Here is a 23,442-nt window from a genome sequence, read left to right as displayed (position 1 = left end):
CTCACTGTGACAGGATTACCGCAGTAGGAAACGCCAGCGTCTACAGAAACGGATACAGGACCAGCTACGCCAGTGCAGCCAGCAGCTGTCTGAGAATAACACGGCAGCCACATCCACCCAGGATCTGGTGGACATGCTGAAGACCTTCACTGTGGAGGGAGGTGCAGACCAGAATAAAGGTTCCAGGTTCACTCATGTCCAGAAATTCACTCACCAGCAGGTATCTACCGACTCTTTATCGGGCTTGTACTCAAAATAACCCGTCAGAAACATATTTACATTTCATGCAAGCTTTACATTTACTAGAGCATTTATACTAAGCTGCAACAGGGCAGACGTATTTCTAAAGAAAAAGTATGGTACAGTAGAGTCCCAGTTGACCAGGACTCTACCAACCGCAGTATTAACCAACCAGCAGTAAGGGGGGGCATGCCTCTCTCCCCGTCTCTCGAGCAGCGTGCAATGGAAACCACTTCCCAGAGCATGGTGCCAGTCCTCTTCACTTCTATAGCTACCTGCTGCTCTGCTGCATCCTCCTTATGGCTTCCGATGTGTCACCTGACCAATATCGAGTCAAATGCTAGTATTGGGAGCTGTATAAAGCTGGTGTAGCAAAGCAGCCGCAAAAGTGAAGGGGTCAGACATCCAGAGCCCTGGTAAGTGGTTTCATCACTTGGCTTCTTTACAGGGGCGTAACTAGAGGGGAGCAGTCCATGTGATGGAGAGGAGGGGGGGGGGGGCAGACCTGTTGGAGGCCTCAACTACAAACCTTCCCTTCCTCCAATGCAGGAGACTATACTCCAGGTCAGGTGTCTTTGTGGCTACACTTGTTATGGGTGTGAAGATCATGATGGCCACACTTGTTTATGACCCTTGTTAGATGGGCCCCAAGGCTGTGAAGGGCACCAAGGGGAGGCAATGGAAGAGGTGTGAACATTGGGAAGGACATTCAAGTTTTGCTGGGTGGCCCTATAAATTGTTACGCCACTGTCTCTCTAGCAGTACTGAGGGTCCTGGCTGGTGGAGGAGGGTCGGGGAGGATTGAGGAAGCCTTTGAAGCATCCAGAGGCTTCCCTCTACTGTTGTATTCAGCTGTGTTTGTTTTTTGTTTACTTCAGATTTGCTTTACCGTTGTTTCTTCACTTATGCAGTTGCATCATTCTGATACCTGCTGTGTTAAGTTGGGTTTGCATGATTCCTTCACTGTTTGCTCTACTTTATGAGAAAATCCTGCTTGTGTTTTAACATTTTGTAAATAAGTGACATATTGGGCAGTCTTCACATGACTCCTGTCACCTGTTGACTTTGTTTTGTTTCAGGATCCTCAAGTATTAAGCGAACAGATGCAAAGAGCAGCTGAAAGTCTTCCCAGAAAAGATGCACAGGTACACAAGCAGGAGAAGGTGCTGCAATCACTGTTATGCTGAATGTATAGAATTGTCTCATGTTACACCTGTGCTTGTGTAAATGCTTTGAATGTGTATATCCTTGAAATGAGTTTGATGAGTGCATGCATAAGATGCACTTTATGTGATGCCTAAAGGAGTAAAATCATCCTTGTGGCTGTCCAGCACCTCTCTTCAGTCTTCTGCCTTTTAACTCTTCTCTGCCCCCACCCAAAACTCAACACCCTTCTCTGCCCCAATTTAATCATTACTTTTTTCTGCTGCCCCACTCTCCACAAAACACCCTGCTCTGCCCCATGGTAGGTAATCCTAACCATCTCCTCTGCACCATCCTCATCTTCACACTGTGCTCTGCCCCCATCCTAATTCTAACATTTTCTCTGCCCCAGTCTAATCCTAACACTGTTCTCTGCCCCAGTCTAATCCTAACACTGTCCTCTGCCCCAGTCTAAAGGTGCATACACACATCAGACTATAGTCTTTGGAAAATGAAAGATCACAGACCAATCTTACCACCCTTCATGTAGTATGAGTGCCATACCTACACAGTCTATTCTATGGAGCTGAACTCCCCATCAGAAAAAAAATATTTGCAAGATGCTGCACACAAACATGCTGCACACACTCAAAAGATCTGTAGCTGCAAAAGATCTGTTCCTGCCAAAAATCCATTCCTGCAAATTGCAATGATAGTCTATGAGATCTGCAGATCATCATACACACATGATTTAACTGACATTCATCTGCAGATCAGATCCACCAGGATGGATTTTCAGATCTGCGGATGATTGCTTGATCTGCAAATGAATGTCAGTTAAATCATGTGTGTATGATCTGCAGATCTCATAGACTATCATTGCAATTTGCAGGAATGGATTTTTGGCAGGAACAGATCTTTTGCAGATACTGATCTTTTGTGTCTGTACAGCATCTGTGTGTGCAGCATCTTGCAAAGATTTTTTTCTGATGTGGAGTTCAGCTCCATAGAAAAGACTGTGTAGAGTATGGCTCTCATACTACATGAAGGGTGGTAAGATTGGTCTGTGATCTTTCATTTTCCAAAGACTATGGTCTGATGTGTGTATGAGCCTTAATCCTAACACTGTCCTCTGCCCCAGTCTAATCCTAACGCTGTCCTCTGCCCCGGTCGAATCCTAACACTGTCCTCTGCCCCGGTCGAATCCTAACACTTGTCCTCTGCCCCGGTCGAATCCTAACACTTGTCCTCTGCCCCGGTCGAATCCTAACACTTGTCCTCTGCCCCGGTCGAATCCTAACACTTGTCCTCTGCCCCGGTCGAATCCTAACACTTGTCCTCTGCCCCGGTCGAATCCTAACACTTGTCCTCTGCCCCGGTCGAATCCTAACACTTGTCCTCTGCCCCGGTCGAATCCTAACACTTGTCCTCTGCCCCGGTCGAATCCTAACACTTGTCCTCTGCCCCGGTCGAATCCTAACACTTGTCCTCTGCCCCGGTCGAATCCTAACACTTGTCCTCTGCCCCGGTCGAATCCTAACACTTGTCCTCTGCCCCGGTCGAATCCTAACACTTGTCCTCTGCCCCGGTCGAATCCTAACACTTGTCCTCTGCCCCGGTCGAATCCTAACACTTGTCCTCTGCCCCGGTCGAATCCTAACACTTGTCCTCTGCCCCGGTCGAATCCTAACACTTGTCCTCTGCCCCGGTCGAATCCTAACACTTGTCCTCTGCCCCGGTCGAATCCTAACACTTGTCCTCTGCCCCGGTCGAATCCTAACACTTGTCCTCTGCCCCGGTCGAATCCTAACACTTGTCCTCTGCCCCAGTCGAATCCTAACACTTGTCCTCTGCCCCAGTCGAATCCTAACACTTGTCCTCTGCCCCAGTCGAATCCTAACACTTGTCCTCTGCCCCAGTCGAATCCTAACACTTGTCCTCTGCCCCAGTCGAATCCTAACACTTGTCCTCTGCCCCAGTCGAATCCTAACACTTGTCCTCTGCCCCAGTCGAATCCTAACACTTGTCCTCTGCCCCAGTCTTACTCTAGCACTGTCGTCTGCCCCACTCTAATCCGAGCAATGTCCTCTACCTTAGTCTAAGGGCCCGTTTCCACTAGCCACCGTGTGCTGCTGCACTTCCGGGTTTGCGGGTACGCTGACGAATCACAGAAGCCGTGCCATGCACGGCTATGGGTTTTCGCTTTCTCCCGCGCGAAAACTTGAGGGCAATGCTGGCCACAAAGCTAGGGCAAGCGATTTGACCGGTGGGGCCATAATTTCCTATGGCAGTTTCCCCAAGCGATTTGCCTGTGGGGAAACTCTGCGGATTCGGCCCGGTTTCCGCACTAGTGGAAACGGGCCCTTACCCTAGCACTGTCCTCTGCCACAGACTAACCCTTGCACTCATATATATATATCCCGGTCTTACCTAGCTCTCTACTTTGCCCACATCTGCTCAGGGAATAAGCCAAGCACTCTCCCCAGCCCCAGTCTAATTATATTTTCTTTGATTTAGGATGCTGACGCTGAACAGCAGGAACTGACTTCTCTCCAGCAGCAGATTGAGCTCATTGAGCAGGAAATCACTGGGCTGACCGAGAGCACCAAACTCCTCCAGCTCACTCTGACCCAGGTAAGATGTGTACACAGTCTGTACACTGAGACCATCTGACAGAGCATGAAGAGAGAGTTTATCCAAAAGTGAATGATTGTCGCTCCATACAAAGGAGAGTTTTCCATTAAAGCGGGAGGATTAGCCATACTATGCCAGGGGGAAAAACGCATATATAAGTAGATAAATACTTGATCTACTTGCATAACACATGTATTGTACTGTCCACATTTTGATTTCAGTGAATTTTATATTGTAAATGAAGAGAATTCTGTTCCTGGTGGGGACCATGTCTTTTGCCCACAGTTTGAGGCTAAATCCTGATGTCATATCTGCCCTTAACTTTTTTCTTTTCTCCTCCAATCGCTGAGTCACCCTCAGCCTTGCTTGTAAACACAAGTGAGTAGAGGATTGTGTTTCAGATAGGCAGCTAGGCAGGGAAATAAATGGAAGAGGAGGAATATATTATAGATAAAAAGAACTCCCAGCATGCAGCTGTTTCGCACTGACTATTAAAGGACCAGTGCTCCTAAAGTATGTGATATCTCCAAACCATAACAGCAGAAAATGTTTTGAATGCAGGATTAGCCTCTTTATCCCTTAATACACTCAGACCAGTTGCTATTGAAATTTGATTTTTATGGTGACAATCTCGCTGTAAAGGGCAATAAACCCAAAACTGAACTAAACAAATATGTTAATATAGTGTAAATTATAAGCATTTCCTCTGGAATATTTTTCAAAATGAAGATATTTCAGACCATTTCTGAATAATGTTTCCATTTCTGGTTAGGGGTTGCTTGCTGGTACCAGTCACCTGAGGCCCATCGTCTTCTAGTCTATCTGTGTGTATGCGTCCCTGAGCTCTATAAAGCAGAGTGATCTGAAAATGCTCATTATTTCAGGGGACAAAAGTCCTTTAAAATAATATTTAAAAAATGCTGTATGAGTAGGAAGTGGGCTCTAAGCTTCTCTGCTGTCCTTATCAAATGTTGTTCCTGGTTAGGATTACATGGCGATTATGTAAGTTCTGCATGACTCTTATGTATGTTTGTTACAGGTGGAAGAGGAAGCCAGTAAAATGCAGCAGCAATATGAGGAGAAGGAGGGCATGGTCAGAGTGAAGAAGACAGCTGTGGAATTGTTACCAGATGCAGAAAACAATCTCGCCAAATTACAGGTAAGCTAGCCATTGTGAATGCAGCCCCACTTTCACTGGAAATCCCACAGTGCATTATATCTCTCAAGTTAACTCTGTTATTGTCAGCTCCGTCAAGCTGGCCCCCCTACAATCAGCACAAATAAAAATTCCGTCATGGTTAGTGCTACGTTTGTGCCCATTTGTGCTGCAAAAATTGAGATTTGTGCCACTTTCATTTTGAAGATAACAGCACTTTTTTTCCAAAAACCATAACCTCGCCTAGCCCCCTTACAACAACCTATGGACATGAAACGGGTATGTGTAGATAGTGCTGTGTATATGCACATGTGTGCTGCAAAAATAATCTGTCTATCTTTTATAGTATTTGAGACATTCTAGGTTTTTTTTTATAGCGGTCAAAAGTTTTTCAGGGGGACTGAAAAACTTGAGTGAAGCTGAATGAACTTTTGACCTTTTTGAATACCTCAAAAACTATACGATACAGAAAGACAATTTTTGTTGCACAAATGAGCACACACATAGCACTATCCACACATAACCGTTTCTTGTCCGTAGGTTGTTGTACGGGAGCTTGGTGATATTGTTTTGGAAAAAAAATAAGTTATCTTCAAAACAAAAGTAGTGCAAATTGGCAGAAACGTAGTACTAACCAAGCGTGATGGGATTTTTATTTGTAGGGGGAGCCAGCTTCACAGGAGATCATTGTAGGGGGAGCCAGCTTCACAGAGTCGTTATAGTGATTTTTCTTTTAAATATTTACACACACACAAACCCCCTACCCCTCTCTGTGTGCGTTGTCCGTTCCTCTCCTTTGTTTCCCCAACAACCAGTCACTTTCAGACCGGAAAATGACAGGATCTCTTCTATCACCCGCTCATGACCTTGGTTTTCCCTGCCCCATTTATTCCCCTTGAAGGGAACCTAAAGCTAGGCTTCCATATTTATTTCCTTTTAAGCAATACCATTTGCTTGGATATCCTGTTGATCTCTTGTCTGAATCACAGACCTGAAACAAGCATGTAGCTAATCCTGTCAGACTTCAGGCAGAAACACCTGATCTGCTGCATGCTTGTTCAGGGTCTATGGCTTAAAGTATTAAAGGCAAAGGATCAGCAAGACACCCATGCAATTTGCATCGTTTAAAAGAAAATAAGTATATGCAACCTCTATATCCCTCTCGCTTTAGGTTCCCTTCAAGGGGAAGAGGAGGGGAGTCATAGGGTGGTAGGAGGGAACATTGTGCAAAGTCTTCCACTTCCTGTCTCAAAATGTAGCCAAAAATCAAGTTGTTTTAAAGGAAACCAGAGACTATAAAAGATAAAAATGTTATACATACCTGTGGCTTCCTCCAGCCCCATCTGCAAGGGAAGAGTGCACAAGAGAAGTACGTTCTTTATGTATCTCACCGGCAGCTGCTGGAGAGATACATAGCGCACTTCTCTTGCACAGACTGGCCGTGACTGGCTGAAGTTACGGGACCCGGTACCAGAGCTGGAGACTGAGGGCAGCAGTGTGGGAGCGATCCGTGCACATGGGGCTGGAGGAAGCCCCAGGTATGTATAAAACTTTTTTATTTTATCGTCTCTGGTACACTTTAAGGAACCATGGGGAAAAGAGGAGAGGAACAGACAATGCAGAGGTTTGTGGATACAGCATGAACATACCTTTGCCTTTGGTCAGGTGTGGTTTAACCACTTCATACCATAGGCTGCACATGCATGTTGGCATAGTGGATATATAGACGTCCTATTTGCACTAATGCGGTTCAGGCTGGAAGGCGGGGTTGGGGGGTACACAGTGAATTTTCTGTAGAGTGCAGCCTATAGCATTTAAACTCTGTGGTACATTGGGTGGCCAGTGTCTCCTGATTAGCTACTTTTAGTAGTAATTTATTGAACATCAGCTAATTTAGAAACTTTTACAAAGATCAAAACAAGCCCTGCCAGTGCTACATGGGACTAGGAAAATATTTGTACTTTTTAAGGTCATCGGGACAGCTTGAAATTTTTGTGTTGGTCTTAGTTTACATGATCTTTCACAACATGTTTGTACAGCTCCTGCTTTGTTTCTAAAGATTGCCAATTTCTCTATTCTATTTAGAGTTGCCAATCAAGTATGTCTCTCTCTATATATCCTGCTGACAAATTTCCAGGAATTAAACAGAATGTCTAACTGTGACAGTTTTAAATCCCAAAACCCAAAAATGGGCAGATTCTGAAAGCAAACATTTTAGTGTAAATTATAGGTACGGGTTATTGAAAGTAACTTTCTAGATTGAGCAATCCTTGCATGCTCAAGACTCTACGGAGCCTGTTCCTGTTTGGCCCTTCACACCTACTTCATGTGATTTATAGACCCCGTCTCCTCTTAGAGACCGTGAAAAAATATCAGCCACACTGATATTTCCTTAATGTGCAGACTTTGTATTTTTTATTGTGTAGTTTTATAGAAAGCATGGGACTTGTTTACTAAGATATCTCCATATGGATATGGGCAGCGCCGTGGCGTAGTTGTTAGCACCCCGCCTTGAAGTGCTGGGTCCCCAGTTCATGTCCTAGCCAGAGTGGAGTTTGTGGGTTCTCCCTGTGTTTGCGTTGGTTTCCTCTGGGCACTCCGGTTTCCTCCCACATCCCAAAAAACATACAGATAAGTTAATTGGCTTCCCCCTATATTGGCCCTAAACTATGATACAATACACTTCATGATACATACATATGACTATAGGAAGGGATTCGATTGTGAGCTCCTCTGAGGGACAGTTAAGTGGCAAGACAATATATATCTACCTCTGTACTGCGGTATGGAAGATGTGGGCGCTATATAAAGTCTAAATAATATCACAGTGATGCAGCATGTCTTGTTTGCTATTCCTGAAATATTAATAAATGAATAGTGGTTCCAACTATATCGACCTGCTACTGTATCCTGAAAAGAGAAGTGTTTACTAAAAGTTCTGCCCTTTTTTGGGACCTTGATGAATCCAGCCTCCCTTCTTTACTAAATTTAGTTTCTGGTTTTGTTTTGCACTCACTGCTGTTCAGAAGTGTTGTAATAAATGTTCCCCTTTGTTATTGCAGGCCATGGTAGACAGCAGTACTCAGCGGATGGTGAACCTTGTCGGTCAGTGGGAGTCTCGCCGGGTCCGGCTAATAGAAGAGTACAGAGAGCTCAGGAGAGTTCACCAGGAGAAAGAAGTAAGTTCATGGCAAACAAATGGCACTATGGGTTTTGGTCAGTTTTATAAATGGACTATTCATAAGTATACTAGATTAGCTAATCACTAATGATGTACATAATGTTAGAAGCTTGTAATACAAGCACCTGATTCCCACCATCATGCTAAGATATATTGGAAATCGGTGTGCAGTGTGTGAGCAGTCAATAGATCCTTCTCTGATCAGATTCGATGATCTATGGTCACCTTAAGGCTCCATTTCCACTGTAGATAATTTGAATGTAAACTCGCAACCCATTAAAATGAATAGGCTGTTACCGAATCGCACGTGGGGAGAAAAAAATAGTGCCTGCTGTGGGCTGTGGAGTCGGAGTTGAGGTGTCGGAGCAATTTTTTTTGAGTCAGTGGATTCATAAACAGAGGAATTGGAGACGGATGATTTTTGTACCAACTCCATAGCCCTTCAAGGGCTGTGGCATCTAAGTCGAGGAGTCAGAGCAGTTTTGGGTACCCGGAGTCGGTGGTTTCATAAACTGAGGAGTTGGAGTCGGATGATTTTTGTACCAACTCCACAGCCTTGTGTATCGCATCGCTACATCACATCCAAATTCCTAGAGCAAATCATCAGTTGTGAGTTTGCATCCGCATGGGTGCTGCATTGGATCTGGAAACGGACACCGCATCCTAGTGGAAATGGGTCTAAGGCTGTGTTCACACTGGGGCATTGTGGTGGATTGTCACATCTAACTATATAATTGCATTGCTTATGGAATGCAATTACATTATAGTACATTCACATCGGTTCGTTAGCAATGCGGTGTGACAGAATTCATCAGCATAACGCAAGGCATCTTCTGTGATTCCGGACATTTCCTGAATTGTATGATTCATTGTAACGCACGATGCAACTTTTCACTTCCATTGCGATCCTGTTTTTACAGGGTAGGTAAAGCAACAGCCCTGTGTGAACCTAGCCTAAGCCAGCAATTACTGACAGGAGCCAGAAGTGACATTAACCTGAAAGGCTGACCTGTGTTGGGAATTAAAAATGAGAGTACAGAATGACATGAGTGTTTATTAAATGAAGACCTGTCAGCACACAAGTCTGTCTGTTTCCTCCTAGGACGAGTCCTCTCGCTGGATGAAGGATGTGAAAGATTTATATGAGAAAATCCGAGTAGCAGCTGATGAAGCCAAGCGTAAAGAGGAGCGGTACAAGCAGCTGGTAAGGGAGATATTTGTATTAGGATTAATATCAGATTGCTTTTAATATTTCTGCTGGAGTCTGTGAATAGTGAGCTAGGCCAGATTTGGCACTATAGGCACTATAGGCACGTGTCTAGAGGCGTCCGTGTGCTGAGAAGCGTCTATCACGTGTTCCAGACTCCACACTCGCCATCCTGGAGCCACATGTACACCACCGCCCTCAGAGCATAGGGCTGGTGAACTCCAAGAGCAGTTTTTAAAACGCTTGCGGGTGGAAAACTACTTGGCTAATGTTAGTCAATGGGCTGGTGTACACCAGAGCGGTTTGTCTTTCCCACAAATGCAAACTTGGGTCCTGCAGCATTTTTTAAATTTCTGAGGCATTTCTGCCTCAATGTAAAGTATAGGAAAACTGCTCTGAAAAATGCTAAATCAGAGCGGTTTTCCAAGCGTTTTTGTTACAGTAGCTGTTCAGATACAGCTTTGCTGTAACAAAATATAAAACCTGCTACACAAAAACGCTCCAAAAACCGCTAGGCATGTTTCGAAAATCTCTCTAAACATGCCTAGAATCGCTCTGAAAATCTGCTTCAAAAACCTCTAGCGTTTGCGGATCTGCTAGCGGTTTTTGGTGTGCACTGGGCCATAGATTGCTTAAGGCTCAAACCTAAAACCTGACTCAGCGACAGGATTGGTCAGTACAGATGGTTGTTATGCGTGTTTGTGTCTCCTGCAGGCGTCGGAGTACGAGTCTCTACCTAAGGATGTCTCCCGGGCGGCCTATACCCAGCGCATCTTAGAGATTGTTAGCAATATTAAGAAGCAGAAGGAGGAGATCACTAAGGTAACATCATAGTGTTGATGGTCTTCATCGCAAGTGTGTGTGTGTGGGGGAGGGGGGGGGGTGAGCTCGATATATAATTATATAATGAGTCCTGTACGCTTTAGATGCACAGGAGTTTTACTTTGAGAATTCTGTGGATATGGTTCACTTTAAAGGGAATCTGAAGCGAAAATAAACTTATGAGATAAGGATTTGTATGGGTAGTACAGCTAAGAAATAGAACATTAGTAGCACAGTCTCCTATTGTTTCCAGTACAGGAAGAGTTAAAGAGTAACTGTTAGGCATGAAAAACAAAATCAATTCTCTATTTCTATCTGTTGATCATGTGAAAGGAATGCTAAAAAGGCCATGCATACCTTTAAAATCAATCTTACTTTTTTATTGCAGAGATTAATTCTCATGTCCTCAGCTCCTTAGTATGCAGCCAGTAATCAGCTGCAAAAGAGAAGTTGCAGTGCAGGCTGGGGCAGGGGCGGGGGGAGTTTCTGCACAGACACAGCTACTGTAGTTCAGCCTGATTGGCTGCAGCCTGTGTCACTCTCACTCCTTTTCCTCTCATTGGCTGCCTCCCATGACTGTCCATGTCTGCCCCCTCCCCACACTCCAGCCCGACAGGCATCTCAGCCAATTCATGTGGGCAGTGGCTGCCACCACCGCATCGCATCTCATCCATGGGGACCCCCGTCCCTGCTACCATTTCCTTAGGGATTCCCTGCATTTACAGGTGCCTGTGACATAACGCTCTATTGGTGTGGGGGGGAGTAAGGGAGGAAATGACCTCACCATTGGCTTCAGCTGGAGGGAGCAAAGATGGCCCCTGCCCAGGGACGGATCTAGACCAAGTTGCGCCTGGGGCAAGGTCAGTTTTTTGTGCCTAAAGGTCAGGTTTTGGCACCTAAACTGCCATTCCCCATCCAGTTTTGGCGCCTAAAGGTCAGGTTTTGGTGCCTAAAGATCAGGTTTTGGCGCCTAAACTGCCATTCCCCATCCAAATTTTGCCGCCTTTTTAAGAATTCAACAAACTGCGCCTGGGGCAAGAGACCCGTCTGCCCCCCCCCCCCCCCCCCCTAGATCAGTCCCTGCCCCTGCCAGCCAATAGAATTCTCTCCATTTACCTTTTTTTATTTTAAAAAGTTCACTGAAATCAACACTTGGACCGTGCAATACACGTGTTATGTAAGTAAAGCTAGTATTTATCTACATATGTTGTTTTTTTTATCTGGCATAGTATGGCTGACAGCTCCTCTTTAAGAAACTTTACTTGTTAAAGAGACACTGAAGCGAAAAAAAAAATATCATAATGAATTGGTTGTGTAGTAGGGGTAATTACTAGAACATTGGTAGCAAAAAAAAAAATTCTCATTTTTATTTTCAGTTATACAGCTTTTTTTAGAACATTGCATCATTCTCTAATACTTGCAGTTTACACATTACTCAGAATTCGAAAAGTTTTTGCAGAACAGGCAGTGAGCTTTTGACCTGTCCTGAACTGTTTTCTGCAAAAGAAAAACACAATACAGCTGAGATAACCTAATTGGAAGTCAGAGCTCTCCACACTTTAAGGCCTCTTGCACACTGCAAGTGATTCCGATTCAGATTCCGCTTTTTAATCAGTTTTTACATCCGATTCAGATTCTGATTTGCAGTTTGCTCCCTGCACACTGCAAATCGGAATCTGAATCGGATGTAAAAACTGATTAAAAAGCGGAATCTGAATCGGAATCACTTGCAGTGTGCAAGAGGCCTCAAAGTTGCAGAGCTCAATGGCTTTTTGCATAGATAACTGGAGTTTAACTCTTCCTGTACTGGAAACAAATATTAGACTTATGTCTCTGCTCCTAATGCTTTATTTCTTAGCTGTACTACACAACCAATCCATTATATCATTTTTTTTCGCTTCAGTGTCTCTTTAACAATGCAAAATAGCTTCTCTGAGCTCTCCCACTAATTTGCTGAGAAAGCAGTGCTATTTTCTGAACCACTTATCTCAACCTGTCTCTCACTGTTTCTTGTTTATTTAAGATTTTTCTTCCAGGAAGTGCAAAGGGTCATTAACTCTGCTCTGTTTTATCATTTAAAATACAGAGTGTAATTTGTAAACTGCAAAATATTAGAGAATGATGCAATGTTCTAGAAAAACGGCTATATAACTGAAAATAAAAATATGAGACTCTTCTTTGCTATTAATGTTCTATTAACTATCCGTACTACACATACAATTCATTATATCATAAGTTGAGTTTTTTTTCCACTTCAGTGGCACTTTTTAATGTTAAGCAACCTTTTAATATTGAAAGAACCAGGTAACCGGGTTGTGTGAATTATTTTTGGCCTCTATATTTTAGATCCTCTCCCACACTAAAGAACTGCAGAAGGAAATAAACAGCCTGACGGGAAAAGTCGATCGGACCTTTGTGGTCACTGATGAGCTTGTTTTCAAGGTACCTGATTTTCATTATGTAATGGCTTAGTGCAGTAATGATGTGTTACCTGTAACAGACAAACACATTTCATCTCTAAATAAAATGTTTTCTGGTTGGTATGGGATTTAAAATGTACCTGAGCCGAATCTTAGGTACCAAATCGCTTACTTACTTAAGAGAGAAGCCTCAGGGTCCTATAGAGGCTTCCCATAGTGTCCGCTGGTCCCCCATTGCTGCTTACACACCCTACAAAGATTATCGACAAGGGCTGATCAGTAGTCTGATCAAGGCCACACTTTGCTTTTTTAAGCATGAAGTTGCCCATAATGCGCCTGTGCAGTAAGCTGGAGCCCCTCGTGCACAAGAAGCTCTGTGCTACGGCAGAGGCACAGCTACGCTCGTGCCCGAAGAGGTGAACGGCCCCGGGCAGTGGTGGAGGACCAAAGAAAAGCATGGGAAGCTTCAGGAGGATTCAGCGGCTTCCCTTTCCTTAGGTAAGTATGGGTTTTCTAAACGCGGCCTTTGACTTGGATCCACTTTAAAAGATTTATGAGGTGAAAAAACATAAATAAGCTACGTGCATGTTTCAGTAATGCTACAGACGAGGGCCACATTCTCTATTTTCCTCCACATGGCTCCTTTCTTCTGTAATTTGTCCAGAGGCCAGGACCACCTTGGCCAGGACCTTTGAATCGGAATGAGTATCCTCCGAGCATGTACACTTGGGGCCGTTTGAGGCAGGGCTGTGGAGTCGGGCAATTTTGGGTGCCTGGAGTCGGAGTCGGGAAAAAATGCTCCGACTCCTAATGAATTTGTAACTGTAATTAAAATAGAAAATATGATAAAATGTTCTATTTCTCAGATAATAGTCATTAAAAATAATGTATAAATACAGTATACATACAGTAATAGCTGTGCTTAGTCCACAAAAATGTAATAAACCAATCAAAATTAGTAACTTGTGCTGCTTCAATAAAGCAGTCCCCATATGTTTAAGGTCAGATATACATATCTGATTGTGACTGTATATATGATGTGTACACAGGAATCTCTTATATATATACTAAATAACATCTATGCTGTAAGAATAAAGCCTGATGTGTAGCTGTGTCACTAATAGAGATGGTCAATGAGATGGAAATAATTCTGCACTGATGCTGATTTATGCAAATGTATGCACTCCCTTTGCTCATGAAATCCAATAATTTGATATGTTAAAATTTGGTTTGGTGACTACAAATTAAAGGGTACCTGAGACGGATGAAATGTAAAGTTTTTTTATACATACCTGGGGCTTCCTCCAGCCCCCTTCAGGCCAATCAGTCCCTTGCTGTCCTCCACCACCTGGATCTTCTGCTATGAGTCCTGGTAATTCAGCCAGTCAGCGCAGTCCAGCCACATGCCGCTCCCACAGCCAGGAACATATTCTGCACCTGCGCAATTGTGCTGCACAGGTGTAGTATGCTCCTGGCGGCTGAGTGTGTGCATGCGCACAACGCCCGACTGGCTCAAGTACCTGGACTCGTAGCAGAAGATCCAGGTGGTGGAGAAGGACAACGAGGGACTGATTATCCTGAAGGCGGCTGGAGGAAGCCCCAGGTATGTATAAAACTTTAATTTCATCTGTCTCAGGTTTACTTTGTTACACAGTAGTACTATAATCTACATATGCTTGGAAGAACAAAGAGAAATCGAGAGCCCGATATGGTGTAGTATTAAGTTGGTTGTGGTTAAAAGCAAAATATTTAGATATACTCACAAACATGGGTTACCCATAGGCAACCACTTCAAGTGCAGGTGGGGAGTATTAGAACCTGACCCCACTCAGGTTTTAGAGGCGCTCACTTCTGCATCTAGACCCATTGAGTTATACTCCTGTTTGCCTGATGAAGCAGGACCACACCTGCGAAACGCGTTGCACTAAGTGGAGTTCAATAAAATATTTTTGTATTGATATATTGTGACTCAATTGAGTTATATATTTTTGAGGGAAGTAAGTCCACCTGAACATCCCCCTCTTTTAGACGGTTTTTAAACGTTTTTATTCTACTCTGGCGCCTCTGTACACCAAGCCTTGCTGAAATACTCTACATATGCACTCCCCACAGAACTGCAGGGAATCCACTGAGAATGTTGTGCACATTGAACACAGAGGTGTTGTCTATCGCCCATAAACCTTGTTCAGATTGTGCATGAAGAATGTGTAATAGAGGAAGAATCTCCTCATTCCACTGCAGAGTACCGCACATCATTCTTACATGTACCCACAGTTACATTGCCTAGGGCCTGATACATGTTCTTTGTTCCGGACTGTACCTTTTTACAAGTACTCTTACCAAGGACTAGTTTTAGTCTAAGGGGAATAAATATAGTAGTCTACATATGCTTCTCACTTCAGTTGTCAATTGTAAAATTCCTATGCGTTGGCAGTTAGAGACGAATTTCACGTTACATACTTTTAATCAACAAAATTGTAATATGCAAATTATAGGAGTCGGAGTCGGTGGATTTTTGGACCGACTCCACAGCCCTGGTTTGAGGCGCTGCTGGGCTCAGGAGGCCGCGTAAAGTGTGGCCATGGTGTCTTAAGGACCCAACTGCACAAACTATGCAAATGGCCCCAACTGCGCATGCGCAGGAAATACTCTTTGCGGGTTCATAGGTCCTGACCCAGGGGGTCTGGGCCTAGTCCAAGACAAATTACAGAAGTATGGAGCCGTGTTTGTGGTACAGAGGATGTGATCCTCGTCTGTGTAGCACTACTGAAACCTATACGTAGCCTGTTAAAGTGAACCAGAGACGAAGCACCCTCATGTATTTTACCATATATATCAGTGGGAACATTAGAGAAAACACCTACCCTGCTCTCTGTTTCATTCTTCACTGCTTAGCCTGCTTCTTATCAGCCCTGATAAAATCCCTGACTGAGCATTGCTCAGGAATCATTATAGCAGAGCCACAAGGGGGCAGGCTTGGGCTTGAAAACACATCAGAGAAGACAGACCTCAGCGAGCTGAGCAGTGAAGAATGAAACAGAGAGCAGGGTAGGTGTTTTCTCTAATGTTCCCACTGATATATATGGTAAAATACATGAGGGTGCTTTGTCTCTGGTTCAGTTTAAATTACATTTTTTACTTTAAGAATCCTTCAAGGTTACACACACACAAGTATGGTTTCCCTGAGGGACTGGGACTTGGCAGTAGTTCGGGACAGAGTGCTGTGCAGACGTGTCACTCTTCGAGAGGTTAGTAATACGTACTGTTCCTACAAAGCAGGGCGCAGGTATGGCGCACAAAAGTTAGGAGGGGTAAGGAGGAGAACAATGCTTGGAGCCTGTGCTCAGCCCAAAATGTAGAGAGACAAAAGGAAAACAGAGAGCCTCTGATGGTGCAGATTATAAAACGATTAACTCGGAAAATAAAATGGAGTAATTATACTCACAAGTTAGGGTCACCTCATAGTCAACCACTGTGATAGCCCGTGGGGAATATAAACCTGACCCCACGCAGTTTAAGAAGTCGCTCTCTGAACAAAGGGGAAACGCACCCCTCCAACTAGGGTGGAGTAGCTGTGTATAAGAACTGGTACAGAGCCACCAAAAGGATAAAAACAATTGTTTTAAAAAAATAGGGTAGTGGTGAACTTACTTCCCCATAGAAGACTCAGATGAGAACGAGTTCAGTTCAAAAAACTGAACGCAAACAAGGAGTACTCTACGAATCTGTCAGCTGACAGAGGACTCCTTGTTTGCCTGATGAAGCGGAAATCGCACGCGAAATGCATTGCATTGTGTGAAGTTATTTAAAAGTGGTTTTTTTTTAACTGAACTTGTACTCATCTGAGACTTCTGTGGGGAGGTAAGTCCACCACTGCCTCCCATTTTATCCTAAATGATCTGGGACTTCAGCTCTCTCAGCGAAGCATCCGGGGCCACTAGATTTTCTGCTGGGGCAGCCATGAGAGCCAAAGCGAGTTATTTTGATGCTCAGCGCTGAAGCTGGGCGCCGCCATAGCACTAGTGTTATGCTACACGCTTTGCACAAGGCTAATTCAGGGATCTGGCGATTGACAGACCACAAATTACATTTCCCTCTTGCTACAACTCAGAGGGGGAATAGTATTTAACACTGCCGGGGATTTGAGCGGCAGCAGGCAGAGCCATCATTCGGCCCACCCTGCGCCCAGCTCGCCGCCGGAGGGACAGTATCGTACACACGTGAGCCATCTAGCTGGACAAGGTTTTAGTGGCACTAAAATCTCTTTAGAGCCTAAGCTGTAGCAGGTTATATATAACATCTGGAACTTTCTTTTCAGGATGCCAAGAAGGATGAGCCAGTCCGAAAAGCCTACAAATACCTGGCTGCCTTACACGAGGTAAGGAAAGCATACTGAAGACCTGTTGTGTGCTATTAATCTAACAGAAGACTCTGCAGCCATATATAGTGGTGACATTCATCTAGTGTACACTATGGGGTTGAGAGGAGCGCGAGTTATGCGCATGCTACACGCGGTAGTACACACTGTAGTGTCTCACAGGCAGCCTTTTGGGCTCATCAAAGTGCGGGGATCACATCCATTAAAGCCACTGGACCCGCTGGGGCTCAGGGCAGGTTCAGTGGAGCGGCCGTTACTTATGAGCGTGGGGTAGTTAGCAGCGCACTCTACGCTGCACTACTGTGAGTAGTGTGCGCATAACCTGCTCCTCTGCTGAAGCAGTGCAGCTTAATGAACTAACCCCTATATTCCGTAGCAGACAATTGCACTGAAATAAAACAAAAGAAGAAAATGGTGGTTCACTCAATCCAGTTTAAATATTGTATGTGGGGAGCAAGAAGGCACATAGCAAAAATAAGAGACATGAGCATCATATGAATGAAGATGGCGCACTTACCTATAGGTGATAATAAACACAAATATTTACAGAGAGTTTTTCACTCATTAATCCTCAGTTATCATTAACTTCCTATAGAATGTTTAAAACGGCATTGTCAGAAATATTATGTACAGATTTTTTTATATGGCCTCTTTCAAAGTGCCAGAGCTGTTAAAGTGCTCCCCCCCCCCCCCCCCCCGAAATGCCGCTTCCACCCTGAAAGCCTTGAAGTGTGCTGTGATGTCATTGTGTGTATGCACTGGGGAGAAGGGGGGAGGGCAAATTACTAGAGAAGAGGCTGTGGGGAACCTGGGCCCCTACAAGGAGAAAGCTTGGTTAGGTTGAATGGCTGTTCTTACCTTACCCCAACATCACCCACAGGAGGTAGTGGGGGAAAAGTGGGAGGGTGCTCCAACCAGTCTTTTTTTTCTTGTGAAGAGAGAGCTGGCTCCACCCACCTCCTCTCTTTGATGCACAGTGAGGAGCAGAGGGAGGACGTGGGCAAGGTCAGGCGATTGCTCTGAGCAGAGGAAGACACTCCCACTCTGCTGGCAGCTCTGCTTTGTGCACAGATCTCTTCCAAAATAAATTTATCTGCAAATGGACCAATTATAAAAAAAAACATAAATGCAGAAAGGTGTACTAGGGCTTGAATGTTATCGGACCCAATTATATCTACATTTCACCTGTGCTCTGTATGTCTCTCATTCTCACATAGAATTGCAGTCAACTCATTCAGACCATTGAGGACACAGGAACCATTCTGAGAGAAATACGTGACTTGGAAGAACAAGTAAGTTGTGTTTTGGGTTATTTCTAGTTTATCCATTTCAGCCTGTGGGTTGTTTTCACCATAAAGTGATCTGAAACTTAGTATTTCTTCTTTGCTCCAAAATATTCCTTACAGCTTGAACGCTACTGTCACAAAAAAGTGTAGCAGAACAGCATTCAAACAGTTAAACACAGTACTTTTTCCTGCCATGGAATTTGAATTTGATACAAAGTGGAGATAAAATTATCATTTGTTTACATTACTCATTTGTTACATTGTGTGTAACAACTGGAAAAAAGGGCTCTCTGACACTCTCTCAGCTTCAAGCATGCACATAGTTCAGAACAGCTTTCTAGAAGATTTTAATATATAATAAAAAGCAACTTTAATAAAATGCAGTGACAGCATTCAGAGCAGATAAACTACTTTGGGAACTTGTAATTTGTAAACAGACACTATTATTTGTGCACAAAAGCAAATATGGTAGTTCGATGGGAAATAAAAAGTAGGAAAACACATTTTATTGACTGTTATGTTAGAGTTTCAGATCACTTTCAGGACGGACGAAAGCAATTTTCACAGTTCAGCGGTGTCACAGACCGCTAGGCCGGTCTGTGGGTGGGTCAGTCGATCAGCGTCAGAAATCCTCTTACACGGTAATTTGTTCATCACGAAGGGTAACCCGCGTTCGCAATTTGATGAACTGACTCGCGAAGGGAGCGTTCTGATACCAACCGAATCACTCCACACACCTACAATTCAAAGATCTGCCACCAAGCGAGTTACACAGCCCGCTACTGTAATTATACTAGGACTTGGAGAACACTTTAGTAACCCCTAGCAGTATGCAGGAACCTGGGTCAGATCGTTATATCTGGGCCGGATTCACGCATACGGGTTATAAAGGTGTACTTCTATTAACGCAGGGTAGCGAGTTCAGGAGAATAGGTACGATTGTGTATGTTCAGCAACAGGTCATAACCGCTAAACGATTTTTAAACGTTTAATAACACAAATGCATTACATACAGTTATATACACCTATTAACATATAAAACACAGAGCTTAAAAATAAAAGGAATAAAATCAGAAAGTTCTTACTTAGTTAGCTGAGCAGTCCATTTGAAGCATGAAGAAAATAGTCCAGTTTAAAAGTAGGCATTCAGTTTAAAAGTCCTTTGTACACTGCAGGCGCTGGCTCTCCTTAGCGCCTGCATAGACGTTCCTTAGTCGATGGAATTTGGAGAACTGGGTGGAGTTCCTTGCAAACGCTTTTTACTGACCAGAGTTTTGGGGCGGTCACTACCTGGAAAGTAGGTGTGTTTGAGGCAGGGTTACCTCCTGGCAGTCAGGTTGCCACCCACAGACTTGGAGCAAGGAATGTACCAATTATTAATAATTTGTGTAATTCCGCCCCAGATGGGTGCATCGCAAATCCGAGACCATATTCATAAGCAGCATGCGACTCTGTATTAAATGAGACTATACATGCCTAGTCTGTCGAATTTGCTCTACGCAGGCCGGATAAAGTGGTCTCTCTATTGATTCCTGATAGCCAGAAAATTATAAATCATGTGAGTGATAGAACTGATTTCTGGGTATCAGGAAATGTGTTTGTTGTCTTTCTGTGCCAAACCCATCTTGAATTATTAATAAAGTAAATGTTCCCATTGTGTGAAGCTATAAGCTTGGAGGGAAATTTGAAGTTCAACCAGTTTGAGCTGGTTTGGTGGAACATGAGTTGTGTGACCAAATGGCTGCTCCCCAGGTGGTCTGGCCACTTGTGAATTCTTTCCTGACCTGAACAGGATGTGGGGGAGGGCTGTACTCCTGCCATGCTCTCAGAAGAAGAGCAAAGAAAGGCATTTGTTATTCTACCCAGGGCTGACAGTAACTGTGTGGGGCCATACAAAAATCGTTGGCGTTTACGCGCACGACTTTCCGTAATGTCCGTCACAAGCGGTTCTCCCTTTTATTCGCCAACAACTTTATCACTACTTATCCCACCTAAATGATCTATATCTTGTTTTTTTCACCATAAATTAGGCTTTTGGGGGTGATACTTTTTTTCTGTAATTACTTTATTTTCTATGCATTTTATAAGGAAAAACAAGGAGGGGAAAATACAATAATTCTCCAATTCAATTCCCTATAGTTTTAAAATAATCATTGCTAATGTAAATAATAATACAAAAAAACCCCACATTTTATTTGACCATTTGTCTCAAAATTGGGATGGTACATACACCAGGGACAGATCTGAATATGCTGTTTAATAGCTTGGTAAGGGATTTGTGTCGAACAAGGCCTCTGCAGCTTTTAAAGAGGAATTTTCCAGAAACATAGTCGTGGGGGAAAAAATCTATACATTGCAAAGTGAAAAGTTCAAAAATAGAAGATAGATCAAGAAAAGGTTGATAATTCGTTCATGTTATTTGCTCTACCGTAAGCTTGCAGGTCATCATCTTTACTGGTGGCAGATTAGAAAAAAAAAAAACAAGAGACAGCATCAACTGACCTCAATTCACTAAGATCATGTTGGAGATAAGGCAAGAGTAAACTTGCCACCGCACAGTGAGAGTTATCTTATTTCTTCCTTCTTTAAGTTTCCTCCTCTGTAGTTATTTTCATACACAGTTAATTAACAGCCTGTCTTTAACTTTGAATTTTGGAGTTATTTTAAGGATTGAACAGTTAACTTAAAGACAGAAGAGTTAACTTTAGGTTTGCCTGAGGTAAAATGTTTCCTGAATACTACATGCCTCATAACCATGGTGATAACTCTAGAAAAGTTATTAAAGGGAACCAGAGATGGAACGTTCCACACAAAATAAACATATCAGTCCATATCTTGTAAAGAATAAATGCTCTACATGATAATTTTGCCACTCTGGTGTGCCTTTTTTAGTGTTTTTTTTTTATTCATTATTGCTCCAGGAAAAATCCAATATGGCCGCCGGCTCATATCCCTTCTGCTTCCGGGTTATGAGTTGTTCTGGATGTGCTGTCTAGGCTATGAGACTAGGCTGCTGTCTAGGCTATATGAGAAAGGCTGCTGCAGCCTTTCATCTGTGTGCTTTCATTTTGGTATGATGTGCAGCTGCCCGTAGGAAGCCTCTCTCATAGGAATGAAATTGCAGTCATCATCATTATCTATGCAGAGTGCACACAGAGCACACAGATCATATTGCAGCCACACTTTCAGAGATTATCTCTCAGCAGCAGCAGCCCCTCCCATGTCATTAGAGCTCTCAGTATGCAAAGCAGGAAATCCTGAGCCAGGAGGTGGCAGGCTTGGGCTTGAAAAGACTCCACAGAAGAGTGACTCAGCTATGATTCCAAGTCAAACCTAGACTGAAGGCTCAGTTGGGATTTCTTATCACAGCTGATAACAGACTAATTAAGCAGATACGAATGAAACTAAAAGCAGAGAAGGTGTTTACTGTCATGTTCCCACTGATAAATGTAGTAAAATACATGAGGGTGCTTCGTCTCTGGTTCTCTTTAAAGACAGGAGATAAGCCTAGTGAATTGAGGCCACTCTAAACATAAACACTAATGATAGGTCTTGTCCATGATATTACACTGTTAGGGGTTGCATCGCAATATCTGCCATACAGATGTCCCTGATGACTCTAACGTGTGCACAATAGTCCCCAATCTGTCTAGATGGCAGATCGTCACGGCTGAGCACATTGTTCTCTTACTTACCCGCCCCCACACCTTCCTTTTACCTTCATAGCAACAGAACCTAATGGTTCTCTACAGACTCCTGAACTGGACTTTAGCCTTTTATACACATACCAGGACTGTCGCCCATGTCACAACTCATACTTGTATATGAGCATAGCTCCCAACTGTCCCTCTTTTGGAGGGACAGTCCCTCTTGAGGACTAAATCCATTTGCCACTCTTTCTTCCTCATTTGTCCCTCTTTCAGAACTGATGTACACATCTATGTAAATATGTGTTTTTCTACTGAAAAAATGTGTTTAATTGGCTGTAAACATTATTCCTATCCTTTCAATTGATCTATTTCTTATTATCAAATGTTAATATGAAGGAAAATGAACCAGGATAGAAGGGACCAGTGTGGTTTGAATTATAAAACAGCATATTTTTCTCATGAAAATGTTATGGTATGCGTGACTAGGGGCGTGGATAGGGGTGGGGATTAAGGGCCCCTATTTCTTATCTCAAAAAGTTGGGAGGTATATGAGGTGTAAAGCCAGGCTTCTCGGGCCATTTCTTTGTTTACAATAACTGGCACTTCTGCTGTAGGTACTCTTTCCTGTCGCTGCAGAAAACTGTGTTTAGATCAGTTCAGTAACTTGTGAATTTTGTTTTATCAGATAGAGACTGAGATGGCTAAGAAGACACTGAGTAATCTACAGAAGATCCTGGAAGACTACAAGGCCATTAAACAGGAGAACGCTTTACTGCTGGGTCGTGTGAAGGAGACTTGACTTCAATCTCTTGTCTATGTGGCCTACATCTCAGTTTACAAATAGTCTTATGCATAGACTGTTTGTTCCCATAGTACATTTCAATGCCATATACTGTATGTAACACAAATAGACTTCACGCCCCTCACTAATTAAATGACCTTTGCACACATTTCTCGTGCTTGAGATGCCATTCTTCGTATGGCCTGCAGAGGGCGAAGAAGAGCAACCTGTCCGCCAAGCAAATTCCATCCAGGGGGAGTACGCGGTTCTATAGGCCCAGCGTCTTCACATTTTTAGTACAGTGCTGATTTACATGTTTGGGATGATTGAATTTGTCCCCAGTTTTTGTTTTTTTTTTCTTCGGAGGAAGATTCTAGTTTAAACGCAAATTGCTTTTACACAGGAAAAAACAAGCATTTTGTAACATTCATTGATGTAAATGAAAACATTTCTATAAACAGAGATTCGCGATGATCTTGTGTGTGCTGTATTTTTGGGGCAAAGTTATTTATTTCTGAGCACTAGAAGTTGCAGCTTGGTCTGC

The 23,442-nt window shown here is 43.4% G+C and overlaps 1 protein-coding gene across 1 annotated transcript in view; it reads left to right on the top strand.

The window, feature by feature from the left end:
- CCDC22 (coiled-coil domain containing 22) overlaps window positions 1-23,372 on the top strand; it is a 50,866-nt gene extending 27,494 nt beyond the window's left edge. The window contains exons 7-17 of the mRNA XM_068248318.1: window positions 14-220; window positions 1,320-1,385; window positions 3,901-4,017; window positions 5,057-5,176; window positions 8,236-8,352; window positions 9,457-9,558; window positions 10,276-10,383; window positions 12,730-12,825; window positions 17,122-17,181; window positions 18,399-18,473; window positions 22,803-23,372. Coding sequence (XP_068104419.1) covers window positions 14-220; window positions 1,320-1,385; window positions 3,901-4,017; window positions 5,057-5,176; window positions 8,236-8,352; window positions 9,457-9,558; window positions 10,276-10,383; window positions 12,730-12,825; window positions 17,122-17,181; window positions 18,399-18,473; window positions 22,803-22,916 — 1,182 coding nt within the window. The 3' untranslated portion in view covers window positions 22,917-23,372. The remainder of the gene's footprint in view (window positions 1-13; window positions 221-1,319; window positions 1,386-3,900; window positions 4,018-5,056; window positions 5,177-8,235; window positions 8,353-9,456; window positions 9,559-10,275; window positions 10,384-12,729; window positions 12,826-17,121; window positions 17,182-18,398; window positions 18,474-22,802) is intronic.
- Window positions 23,373-23,442: the final 70 nt, after the last annotated feature.

The sequence above is a fragment of the Hyperolius riggenbachi genome, chromosome 8 (assembly GCF_040937935.1).
Source record: "Hyperolius riggenbachi isolate aHypRig1 chromosome 8, aHypRig1.pri, whole genome shotgun sequence".
NCBI lineage: Eukaryota > Metazoa > Chordata > Amphibia > Anura > Hyperoliidae > Hyperolius > Hyperolius riggenbachi.
The sequence above is the reverse complement of the archived record's forward strand: the minus strand, read 5'-3'. Positions and strand labels throughout refer to the sequence as shown.